This window comes from Numida meleagris, chromosome 1 (assembly GCF_002078875.1).
Source record: "Numida meleagris isolate 19003 breed g44 Domestic line chromosome 1, NumMel1.0, whole genome shotgun sequence".
Taxonomy (NCBI): domain Eukaryota; kingdom Metazoa; phylum Chordata; class Aves; order Galliformes; family Numididae; genus Numida; species Numida meleagris.
The window spans coordinates 126,883,970-126,897,082 of record NC_034409.1 but is presented as its reverse complement, the minus strand read 5'-3'; the positions used below and the strand labels follow the sequence as shown (position 1 = coordinate 126,897,082).

General features: G+C 40.2%; 1 protein-coding gene across 8 annotated transcripts in view; it reads right to left on the bottom strand.

Moving 5' to 3' along the window:
- P2RY8 (purinergic receptor P2Y8) overlaps positions 2,017-13,113 on the bottom strand; it is a 52,329-nt gene continuing 41,232 nt past the window's right edge. For 7 of the 8 annotated variants that reach the window (XM_021411669.1, XM_021411644.1, XM_021411652.1 and 4 more), the window contains exon 3: positions 2,017-4,097. In XM_021411669.1, coding sequence (XP_021267344.1) covers positions 2,956-4,029 — 1,074 coding nt within the window. In that variant the 5' untranslated portion in view covers positions 4,030-4,097 and the 3' untranslated portion in view covers positions 2,017-2,955. Of the gene's footprint in view, positions 4,098-10,707; positions 12,297-13,113 lie in introns of those variants that run through there. The other variant, XM_021411683.1, reaches the window with a different exon arrangement.

The window sequence follows — 13,113 nt, the reverse complement described above, 5'->3', positions numbered from 1 at the left end:
ATGGTGACTCAGCCACCTCCCTGGGCAGCCCATTCCAGTACCTCACCACTCTTTCAGAGAAGAAATTTTTCCCAGTATCCAACCTGAATCTCCCCTGGTGCAGCTGGAGGACATTCCCTCTAGTTCTATCACTCTTAGATGGGAGAAGAGGCCGACCCCCACCTCACCACAACCTCCTTTCAGGTCATTGTAGAGAGTGATAAGGTCTCCCCTGAGCCTCCCCTTCTCCAGACTGAACAATCCCAGCTCCCTCAGCCGCTCCTCATAAGACTTGTGCTCCAAACCCCTCACCAGCTTCGTTGCCCTTCTCTGGACATGCTCTAGGGCCTCAGTGTCCTTCCTGTAGTGAGGGCCCCGAACTGAACACAGTACTCAAGATGCGGCCTCATCGTGGCGGAGTACAGAGGGACAATCACTTCCCTGCTTCTGCTGGCAACACTATTTCTGATACAAGCCAGGATGCCGTTGGCCTTCTTGGCCACCTAGGCACACTGCTGGCCCATGTTCAGCTGAGCGTCAACCAACACCCCCAGGCCCATTTCTTCTACAGTCTTCCCGCCACTCTGCTCCAAGCCAGCAGCGTTGCCTGGGCTTGTTGTGGCCAAAGTGCAGGACCTGGCACTTGGTCTTGTTGAACCTCATCCCATTGGCTTCAGCCCAGCAATCCAGCCTGTCCAGATCCCTCTGTAGGGCCTTCCTACCCCCAGGCAGATTGACACTTCCTTCCAACATGGTGTCATCTGCAGACTTACGGAAGGTGCACTCAATGCCCTCATCTAGCTCGTATTATATTGAACAGAACAGGCCTCAGCCTGGGGATCACCACTCATGACTAGCCACTAGCTGGATTTAACTCCATTCACCACCATTCTCTGGGCCTGTTCATGCAGCCAGTTCTTTATCTAGCAAACTGTGTACATGTCCAAGCCAAGTGCTGCCAGATTCTCTAGGAGAATACTGTGGGAAACAGTATTTCCCCAAACTGAAGGCAGTGTAGGTATGAACTTCTCAATTACCTCTCAAATGGCAACCTACATTTATACGTATGTACATATACACATAAAATACATTTAAACTCACATACACCGGACAAGGAGGGTAGTAGTCTTACACCTTCTGGTGTCCCATGAGGACATTTCCAGAGTTGAAGAGCAGTTCACTGGACTATTTTTGAAGTAACTTCTTCTGTTCCTCTCTTAAAACACTCCCCAAAGCTTCATCGTATGCACTGTCAGATTCAAAAGATTGTTCACTTCCACATTTATTTTTTGAGAAAGTATCCCACTAACAAAAACTGAAATTTTGCCTGTCTGAGCTAACTTGAGGCCCGTTGATATGAAGAAGTACCTTCATAGGATATTGTTCATGTTGCTTTTGATGCACTGTTGAGAAAGGGATGAAGTGCTATGGTGAGTTGAGTAAAGCTGGAGAGAACATTTTCAGTCAGTTGTGAGCAGCTTTTCTGTGTTGCAAAAAGAGCAATTCAGTATTTTTCAAAATACAACAGTTGATGTCCAGCATACAAAGCTTCTGCCTTTTCAGCTCTACTTGATGTCAGTTACATTAAAGACACGTTTCAGCACATTTCAAGATGCACAAAGTGCTTGAAAATTAAATTCAAAATCAAACAGAATAAAAATCCACATTAGAGCTGAGAAAAATATCAAAGAAAAATATTTGCATATTAAGAAAAAAAAAAGAGGGAGAAAGAAGGGACTTTAATATAACTGATAAAACAGTTTCTGCCGAGGTGTTGAAAACAGTTTTGGTCGAGAGAAAGCTGTAATGCTGTAAGTGGATGGAAGAGGGATTTGAAGAGCAAGACCAAACCCTACTAAATTATCACGTGGGCCTGCAAAACATGAATAATTGAATTTCTGCCTTGTGATTATGGGACTTCTTAGGAAAAACCCAGCCTCTGAGTATTTTCAGACAGTGTAGATAAATAGAGGCACATGTCCAAACTACTGAAATTTATATAATGTTTTTGGAAGTACTGTGCTATGTCTTGTATACCTTTTTTTTTATATTTATTGTTTCTTTTGGTAGAGGGGTGGAGCAGGCAACTGTGTAGGGAATGCTCAAAGAAAATGGCACTGTATGTTCTGGACTTGGACACTACAGTCCCAAGTAAGTAAACAGTGTTTCTGGTGTGTTTTTTCTTTTTTCTTTTTTGTTTTGTTTTTACTTTAAACACATTAAGTTATCCTCTCTTCTTTTACTTCCTTCTCCATCCTGAGAAATTAATAATTTCAGGCAATGAAAATGTAATCCATGCAGCAGTTACAGTGGTCTCAAATACTCTTAGTTTTAGCTTTTCTTTCATTGCATGAGATATTTTGCTAGATAAAATTGAAGTAAATAATATGAGTCAGTCTAACCTTTTCAAAGGTTAGTGTGGTTTGATTCCGATAAACAGTTGGGTGAGTGTTGTGGTGAATTCACAGTGGCTATGTATTAAGCATTAATGGTAAAACGACAAGCTACATTTACTCATTATTTTATAAAAATACAAGAGAGAAAGCAATACATTAAAAAAAAAACCCAAAGCACTTTGCTTAGAAAAATAACTCCCCTCCCCCAAATCCCTCCTCAGCATAAGCTTTAACTCATATACAGTAATATTTCACATTCATCTAGGACGTCAGGCTTTGGGTAATGCTTGAAATCATACAACTTAAATGTAATTCTTGTTCTAAAGTTATCCTTTGGACTAATTCCAGGTCAACCCTTAAAAAACTTTGTTGGGTTTTCTTCAGTGTTTTTTTTGAATAAACTCAGTTCCTTTTATGCGTCCAGTTCTTATCAGCAAACAGTTGTTTACTAAAGTAGCAGGCACAGTATGAGTACGGTTTGATGTCTGTCACTGGAGAAAGTTATTTTGGGAGTAGCTATTCAAAAAGAAACACTTTCTGCCTCTGCCTGTGGAACTTAGAGGTGCTTCCCTGCCTAAGGCTAGAACACACTTTCTTGCCTTTGCAAACAGATCTTCACTCCCTCTAGCCCATCCATAGGTCCACTTGACATCGACCTGACTGACATCGTTCTGCCAGAAAATAAGCTTTCTCTTCTGGTTTCCAAGCTGTCACTGAGTGGTACCTTAGGGCGAAACACTTGCATGAATTTCTGGTAAAATTCTTTAGATGCAAAATAATAAATGAAGGGATCTATGCAGTTGTTGAGGCAACTTAAGCATAAGCTGAGCTTGTAGGCAGGGTACAAACTCCTGTTGTAAAACAGACGGACAATCATATGTGCAAGTAGGATAAAATTATTGGGGGCGAAGCAAGTGATGAATACCAAAAGGACTATAATTGCCAGGTATATGGATCTAGTCTTCTGCCTGTCACCATATCTGCTTGATGACTGAATAAGCTTCCGAATAGTGCCCATGTAGCATCCAACTGTTACAATGAAAGGAATCAGGAAGAGCACGACAAATAGGGTGAGAAGAAAGGCTACCCAGGCTGCGAAGTTGGGCAGCATTTCCCATTTGAGGACATCGAAACAGGTTATAATCCCCAGTTCTTTCACTTCATAAGTCAGATCTGTGCTTTCCAATGGGTAGAAAGCCAGTAGCAAGAAAATCCACATTACCACGCAGGCACCCAGGGCGTATCTTTTTCTCCTCCACTTGACCAACTTCATGGGATACACCACACCCATGTACCTCTCTACGCTGATACAGGTCATAGTCAGTATGGAAGAATACATGTTGGAGTAGAACATCACAGTCACAAGGCTGCAAAGAATCTTGCCAAAGGTCCAGTGATTGCTCTGAATGTGATAAGAAATCTGGAAGGGAAAGCAGCAGGCCAGCATGAGATCCGTGATGCTCAGGTTGATCATGAAGATAACAGAAGGTGTTTTGGGTTTGATGTGCCAGCAGAGCACCCAAAGGGAGAACAAGTTGCCAGGGATACTGATAATAGCCACCACTGTATACACCACTGGGAGAGTGATGGAGATAGCTTTATTTTGAAGCATTGCAAGCGTTTCAGCATCCAGGCGGGATTCGTTTTCATCCATTATTCAAAAGAGCGTTCTTCTTCTCTGTCAGCTAGCTTGATCATATCATGAACACTTGGCTTCCAAATCTAGAGAGCAAATGTCAAGAAAGAGAAGTAATATGTCAAAACAGAAATTGAAAACATGCTTCATGTACTAATTAAATATTAATTTTAAAAAGCCCAACGTAATGTGTTATTATTCCTGAATGAACTGAATCAATTAAAATTATATTCTGAAAACTGCCTTCCCTCTTCTAATTATTTTATTGTTTTGCCTGTCTCATTTATTTCTAGCTTTTAGCAGCTTCTTTTTCCCTGCTGAGTGGCTTTCTGATAGTTTTGCAGTCTATACATTGCCATTACCACACCTCATTGTCATGTGATTGTGACACAAAGAAAATCACAAACTGAAATTAAATCGATGTCTGCATTAGAACACTATGCCATAAGTTCCCCAAGAGCTAAATCCATTCTATGTACACTGGATATCAAGACCTTGCTGTCTTGTAATACTGAATATTTTTTTAGATTTTTTTTTGTCCAATGAAACAGTGATCCATTCCAAGTAAATGCTAAATATATATATATATATTTTTTTTTTAACTGGGGGAAGGATAACATGCAGTCAATTATTTTTGGTGTATCTATGATACAAACTGTATGTAAGAGAAAGGCCACATATAATCAAAAGCCAGGGACAGACTGGTTTTACAGGCTAGAGAGAACAGCTAAACAAGTCACACACCTTCTTCTAACTAAAAAAACAGATACTGCATTTCAGTTTCTGAAAAATGTCTTATTGGTATCATCTGTAAATCTGCAAAAGGAGTTTCAGTTTTGCAGTCTACAAAAAAAGGCCATGCTTTCACTGTCTGGCCTTTATAAACCTTTATTGGCAGGCACAAGTAGCTCATGGTTTGGCTTGCTTATTGTACACAGTGCAGCAGCATTTAGCAGCTGCAAACAGGAACTCAGAGTACTAGATGCATGCACGTAGTACAGGGATGCAATTTAACAAAAGCAAAGGGTCAAAAAAAGTGAAGGAATGGCAACAAATGGTGTGAAAGGCAGATGGTCAATGAACAGCAAGTTCTGTGAAGAATGGGACTATGGACCTTTCAAGGATTCCAAGCCAAGCCATCTGATAACTTTGGATACATCTATCATGATCTTAGTAACAAAGAGGAACAGAGAGTACAAGCATATCCCTTTACATGTGAACTCTGATCATCTCCACTGTTTAATGCAAGTATCTTTTTCCAAGACACACCTGCCATGAGAGAGTCTAGTAGTTGGTGTCACTTAACCTCAGATCTAGTCAAATAAGACCTTTAATGTAACTGTGTAGTCTTAACCTTGGAGCAGTGTGTCCATCCCTCAGAGTGGTGGTCAGCCCTCAGTGCTGAGTATCTCATGTTGGTAACAGCCATTCTGCTGAAAATGGTGATTTCTGACTGAAGCTCTTACTGATTAACTTCACAACATAACTCTTGCAGATTCTTGAGACCGAGTAAAAAATAAAGTTTCTACTAAAGGCTGTGGTGCAGAAGAGAAGTATTAATTCTAAAAATAAACAGGGTGCAGTCCAGAAAAATTTAAAAGGCACAGCCACAGCAGTGAGAAGTTCAGTGTGGGCCTGTGGTTTCTTGATCTGATCAGTAAGACACAGTGTTTCAAATGTCAGCTAAAAATATTTGGAAATAGTGAGAGTCAGTATCAAACAGGTAATAACAAGAAAATAGGAATTGCAAAGAAGTCAGAGATGTGTTCCGAATATATCATGCACATGAAATGAAACACATAATCACAGCTGCAAAAAATACTTTGAACTAAATTCATTGCAGATTAAATTGTGTTCTTGTCAGTGGAGTTGCATCAAGAATTAAACCAACTCTTCAGTTTTCAGGGGAACTAGAAAAGGCATTTAACTGACACATAGCTTATAAAAAAAAATGTAATGCCATCTATTTCAGCTCTTCTGTCCATGACTTACCATAGTAAACATGAATCCATTATTGCCCTAAAAATCTTTTGTCAAGTGACAGCCATTTGTGCCTAGCAACCCTACATTTCCCAAAACAAACAGAAAGGTTTTATCTACACCAAGGTACCCACAGGTCTTTAATATTAAGCCTGTGAAAGTGAAAGACCTTTGCACTCAGAGACTGAGAGATCTCACCTCCAGATGCTATTCCTATAAGAAGCAGATGTATTTGTGAGGTTGAAGTACAGGTGAAAATTTCTATTAAATCTTTCACGCCAAGCACAAAGCTGTTGAATATCTGTTACACTGAGTTTTATGTAAGGAATAATCACAAATGTATTTTCTGAAAGCAGCTAATAAAACACAGAATTACAGAACTGTAGGGGTTGGACGGGACCTCTAGAGATCATCTTGTCCAACCCCCCTGCAAAGCAGGCTCCCTACAGCAGGCTGCACAGGTAGGCGTCCAGATGGGTCTTGAAAGTCTCCAGAGAAGGAGACTCCACAGCGTCCCTGGGCAGTCTGTTCCAGTGCTCTGTCACCCTCACCGTGAAAAAGTTATTTTGCATATTGGTGCTGAATTTCCTATGCTCCAGTTAATGGCCGTTTCCCCTTGTCCTGTCCCCACAGACCACTGAAAAGAGGTTGGCCATGTCCCTTTGTCTCCCACACTTAAGATATTTATAAACATTAATAAGATCCCCTCTCATTCTTTTTTTTCTCGAGGCTGAACAGACCCAGGTTGCTCAGCCTTTCTTCAGAGGGGAGATGCTCCAGGCCCTTTATCATCTTTGTGGCACTCCACTGGACTCTTTCCAGGAGATCCCTGTCTTTTTTGTACCGGGAGCCCAGAACTGGATACAAACTTGCTTTTTCAGAAAGTATACACTGATAAGAAAGAGTGGAAAAATGCATACAGATGCTGAAGTATGCAAAAGAGTCAGGATTCAAGGCCATTATAGGTTAAAGGCAGATTTTATGCACTTACGGGTTAGAACTGTCAGTAAAACCTAATCTCCTCCCAGATTTAGGCACCCCTTGAACCAGGGTTATAAGGCTCTGGACTTTGCTGTTAGGTTCCCACAAGAGCTCTTCAAAAATGGTGAGTCCCCTTGGCTTGTTTTGCTCAAAGGAAAGTGTCCATCACAAAGAGCTACAGAAGATGTCCATCACAAGCAGTGATAGTTCCCTAGTGCCTTCTGCAGAGGAGGAGGGAACCTGCAGACTATACAAGACTTGCAAGTTTTCTTATGGAAATGTGGAGTACAGAAAATCACCACTTCATCTTTGCCTTTCCTTTTGCCACATCTTTCTGTGACTCTAATCCTGGATTTCTTGCCCATGAAGCATGGGCCAGCAGCAGCTCCTGCTCTGAGTCGCCATTATTTTTGATGTTTTGCCTTTTACATGAATGGAAAAATTAAGCTGCTGGATTCAAAACACAACATTTCAATGTGCTTTCCCATTATTGTGTCTGTTAGGATTTACTTAGCACTACAACTATATTTCCATTGTGCTCAGGGTAATATGAAGTCCTTTCCCCACGACAACAGTCTGTGTTTGTCACTTGTGGTTTTAGTTGAAAATGTCATGAATAAAGCAGGAAAGTTGGCTTTTGTTGTTGGGGTTTTTTTGTTTGTTCTTTTTGCTTGTTTTAGCATTATAATTACATTCTCCTTACATTGATGAGCTGCTTCCCTGCAATTTCAGGCATCCAGCACAATTTAATTCAGTGGTGCTTACATGAATCTCTGCAAGAGAAACTTTCCTGCAGAATACTTTTAAAACATAAAAACCTCACCTCTGGTTTCAAAACTGTAAAAATACATTCTGTTACATAAATATCCCATAAGAAAGACATTGTTTTGGTTTTATTTTGTCAACAGCCATGTCTGAACTATGACAAGTGAACATGTGGGTAGACAGAAAGAAATATTCAGTATGGATTCTTCAAATGTGAAAGTACAGTCATATTGCCATGTACAGTAGTCCTAGAGATCTGGGCATAGAGAGGGAAATGTTATGAAATACCTAATTTCTGGAACATTTAGTAGATAGGTGTATTTCAGTTCTATACTAGGTACTAATCCCTCACTAAATTTGGGGAGGATTTTTTTGCTCCTCTTCACACTTCCTCACTTTTTCCTACACAAAAGGCTCACTTGGAATTTCAGTTACACCAGATTTTCTTCTGAGCTGTAATCAATAAGCAAGGGTGAAAGCTGCTTAGTGCTTCTTTTGGCAGGGATGGTGATTTCTTTCCCTTCAGTGGACAAAAGATGGCAAATAAAACAGTAGAAGGTATACAGAAAATCAAAGACTGAAAAAGCAGAAGAGAAGAGGACTCTCTTACTTCATTGTCATGGAAGAGTAACTACAGAGATATGTCTTCTTTCTTTCTAGGAGACTACTAAATAAAACGAATGCATTTCCTCTCTCACATCTACTCTTTTCCTGTTGTCAGTGTTCAGTGCACCTGTGAGAAAGACTGAAAAGCCTGTGAGCTGACTGAAAAACAGATTTACCATTTTGTAATAAGTTTTGTGATTTAAAATGGAAAAATAAATCTCAAAACATGCCATTTTCTTTTCTACCAAGGCAGAAAGCTTTCCAATGCTTATTCGGATTCATTATTTTGATTCACTACCCATTAAAGCACTACTGAGTAGAATACAAAAGGTCTTGTTTCCAGGATCCTTTGAAATCGTTGCACTTTTAGAAGGACACTAATCTAGCTGAGGAATGTAGGACAGCATGATTCAGACTACAGGAAAATAAACAAACCAACCAAACTGGAATGCTGAATGTAGTTGCCAACATATTCAGAATGAAAACTTAGGAATCCTCTGCATGCTATATTCCTTCTGGGGATTCAACCTCTGTGGGGCTGTCTGAATTGCTGTCAAGTTAACAGAATGAAAGACCAGTGTAGAAAACACACTGTTAATTTCCTTTGTAGGCTGGGTATGAAGAGAAGACAGAGCGAGGAAGGCCAAGGGATAACATCTTGAGTTGTGAGAAAAGTGACAAATGCATTGATGTTTAGACAGACAAGAGAGTCTTAATACGAGGAACAATAAGAAGTATCCTTTTTTAACACAATTCAGTTCTTGCTCCTCAAGCATCACTGAAGTGATTCAGAGAAGCACTTCTGTAAATGTTCGTGCTTGCCCAGGTGAAGAATTTCAATGAGTGCATCGCTGACCGTGTGCCCAGAGCCAAGTGCTAGCTTTGCTGAAAGAGGCCAAAGGCTTTCCCTGGGTGTTCTTTCTCATGCTTGCAATAAACTTTTGCGGAAATTTTAACACTTAATGTTACATCTCAACAACTCAAAGGTTTTGTTCACTCAGTCAAAATCTGAACCTAAGTCTTCTAAGAAACTTCTTTGTATTAGGCCTTTGCTGTTCTTCATGCTGAGGTTTTTTGTTTCTGTTTTGTTTTGAGTATCATACTTATAAAGATCACCAAATGTTGCCGAGGCTGTAGCCACTTTATCACAGACGTGTTATTTCACACTTTAATAAAGTCTTTAAGTGATTTTCTTTTAAAAACAAATACTTTCAGGAAATGAGCATGCTTGTGCACTTATTGAATCACAGAATCACTAAGGTTGGAAAAGATCTCCAAGATCATCCAGTCCAACTGTACACCTATCACCAATATTTCCCACTAAACCATGTTCCTCAGTACAACATCTAAACGTTCCTTGAACACCTCCAGTGTTGGTGACTCAACCACCTCCCTGGGCAGCCTGTTCCAGAGTCTGACCACTCTCTCTGGGAAGCATTTCCTAATATCTGACCTGAATCTCCCCTGGTGCAGCTTGAGGACATTTCCTCTCATCCTGCCACTAGTCACATGGGAGAAGAGGCTGACCCCCACCTCACCACAACCTCCCTTCAGGCAGTTGTAGAGAGCAATGAGGTCACCACTGAGCCTCCTCTTCTCCAGATTGAACAATCCCAGCTCCCTCAGCCGTTCCCCATAAAACTTGTGCTCCAGACCCCTCACCAGCTTTGCTGCCCTTCTCTGAACATGCTTCAGGGCCTCAATGTCTTTCTTGCAGTGAGAGGCCCAAAACTGAACACGGCACTTGAGTGCAACCTCACCATGTCCGAGTACAGAGGGACGATCACTTCCCTGCTCCTGCTGGCTGCACTATTTCTGATATAAGCCAGGATGCCATTGGCCCTTGTGTGTGCAAGTATTGATCTGTATTTTCAAGCAAACAAAACTGAACACAACCAACTAGCTGCAAAATTCTGGACTTTATACGTCATTTAGCTTAGAACAAATAAAATTTTGTATTTTTTCACAGAAGATTATTTGAATAAAATACATAAGTAAATGTGTGCCTTCACTACAAAAGATGAAGTATTTTTACACTGAAAGAGTGGCTTTGGAATTGCTATACTGATCACAAACTCTTGCAGAGACAAATTACAGTCTTTTTTTTAAGTAAACCTAGACAAAGTTATTCTTATGGTGGTTATGGGTCTGACCTCAAATGGTTAGGTCAAGGCAAAACACAAGTGTCTTCTCTCCACAAGTATTTCACATTGAGAGGTGAGAAAACCTCTATTTTTAAAGTGAAACAATGTAGAAACATTACCAGTCTTAGCGCTGTGAAGGAGTATGTGCCTGCGGAGCTTGTCAGATGTATCAATCTAGATGAAAGCAGCTTTATTCAAAACTAAAGAAAAGTAATCTTACCACTTTTGCCTATTAGAGAGTACTCCTCCAGCGTGAGGGAGTGCGAGCAGGCAGCTCCCATGGTTAAACAAAAAAGTCACACTGAATGTAAAATCTAAATATGCAGTTGAGAGATGGGTAAACATCACATGGAAATACTGTACTTAGCTAGTGCTTCAGTACTACCTAAGTAGCAAATTTAACTGTACATAGCTATATTTACAATTCCCCATGTCTCTCCTGGACCATACATTTTGACCGATAGTTGAATATTATTGCACTTGAACTTTTGCCTTTGCTAACAGTAAATTAAAAAATTGGGATTCTGCACTGATTGCTAACTCTGCAGTTAACAACGTTCACGCTATTTTTGATAACAGTTTGCAAATATACAGCCTGTATTTTCCGTGTTAATAACCCTGTTCAGAGTGAACCTAGTCAGTGCCATCTTTTAAAAGTTCGTTTCTGCAGTAGTCAGGTTTATGGAAATATTAAGGCTGTGGGACAGTCCTGTTCAGTGACTCTCAGCATATGAAGCCTGTGTCTATGACTCTAAGTGCTGCCAAGGAGCAGGTTACATCATAAAACAAAGCAGTTTGCAGTTTCTAGGCAGCTTTCAAAAATTCTGTGATCAGTCTTACGTCAATCTGTATAACTGCACTGATCAATTTTCTAGGCTGCTCTAAACTTCAGTCAGAGTAAGTAAGTGTCCTAAAGTAGATTTATATTTTTCTGGTTATTGGGCTAATAGCTAGAATATAATGCATATGTTACTCTTTCCTACACACACAAACTTTGTAAGCTTGATTTATTTTAAGCCGATATTTTCGGAAGTATTAGCAAAGGTCACTGTCCATGTGCATGCTCTTATTTCTCAACAGCACAAGGTAACTTGCTTCTTGTTGAAATAATGCTATCTTGCACTTCAGCATGGAGCAAGAGCATGCACACAGCCAGTTACTGAAAAATTGCTGATTCCTGGCAGGGAACACTGACTTCATGCAACCACAGTTTTTGTCAGATGGCTACCCAGAGTGTATGGCAATGGACAACCAGTTTGCAAAATACTCCACCTCAACAGATGTCCTGAGCCACATAGAATTATCCTGTGCCAGAGGGCCTACTGCAGGTAGCTTGCCCCTAAAGTATTATTAAACAATACTGACTTATAGCAAAGCACTGATATTATTATAAACTTCAACCTCAAAAAGTCTAAATTTAAATAATACATGAACTGATTTTCTGTATTACTTTGCATCTTTGCATATTGTCTATTCCAGGATTGACATATGGCTTTCAGTCTGCAGTTACCTCCTACTATGAGTAATTGCCTCACACAGTCATTGTGAAAATCAGAGGAAAAGACACAGTTGACCATTTCCCTTCTGACCTCAACTGTCAGGAAAAGAATCAACACTTTGTTGGAAGAGGCCATTTGTGATAGACAATATGACAGATTCCCAATAGAGAATCTATTAATCTTCAGAAAACTTCATAGGCTTATACTGAATGTGCTTTATGATGGACATTTTATGGTGAATACACGTAGGTTGCTCAAAAAGTAATGCTTCCTATTTATTTCCGTGGAAACTACAACAGATACAAAGAATACAATAATACTATTTGATAGAGCAAAATCTCAGCTACAAAACACTATTTTTCGACACAGTCACCACCGTTAGCTATGCATTTTCTGCCAGCGATGAACAAGAGCCTGCATGCTGAACTCATAAAAATCTGCACCAGCAGAGGTGACAGCTGTACATGGCCATTTGGAACATGGCTTATCTTTCACATCTCTGATGCCACTGCAGAAATGCACCACCCACCACCTCACTGTGCTCACATCCCCTGTTTGGTTTCCATCTACTTTCAGCAAGCATAAAGAAATGCCAATGGGTGCCATTTTTTCCACATGGAGGAATTCAGTGACACATCTTCGGTCCATACACACTTCCATGTCAGACACCATTTTGTCAGACTGCCCCTCTGCTGCCATCTGTCACAGCAGCAAAATGTAATGGAATATTGGTGGGAATGTTCAGCCTCTACTGCCATACCACCAGCATCCACCTCTGATGTCATGGACCAGCATCATTAAATAGGAAGCATTACTTTCAGAGCAGCCCTTGTATATATATTCTACTTGAACTATATCTTTTCTATCTTTTCATTTCTCTCTTCTGTGAAAATCTTTTTGAATGTTTCCTCTCCTGCTCAGTCCAAGGGAACTGAGGTAGAGCTGTATGTGTTTTTCAAGATTATCTTTAGAGATTAAAAAGAGAGCATACGGTAAAAACAAAACAAAACAAAACAAAAACAGCAAAAAAACCCCTACAGCTTTCTCTTCCAGTTCCATTAAGGATATGAGAATCTTTAGCTGTTGATCAATTTAATATATGCTAGAGTCCGTAAACAGCTCACTCC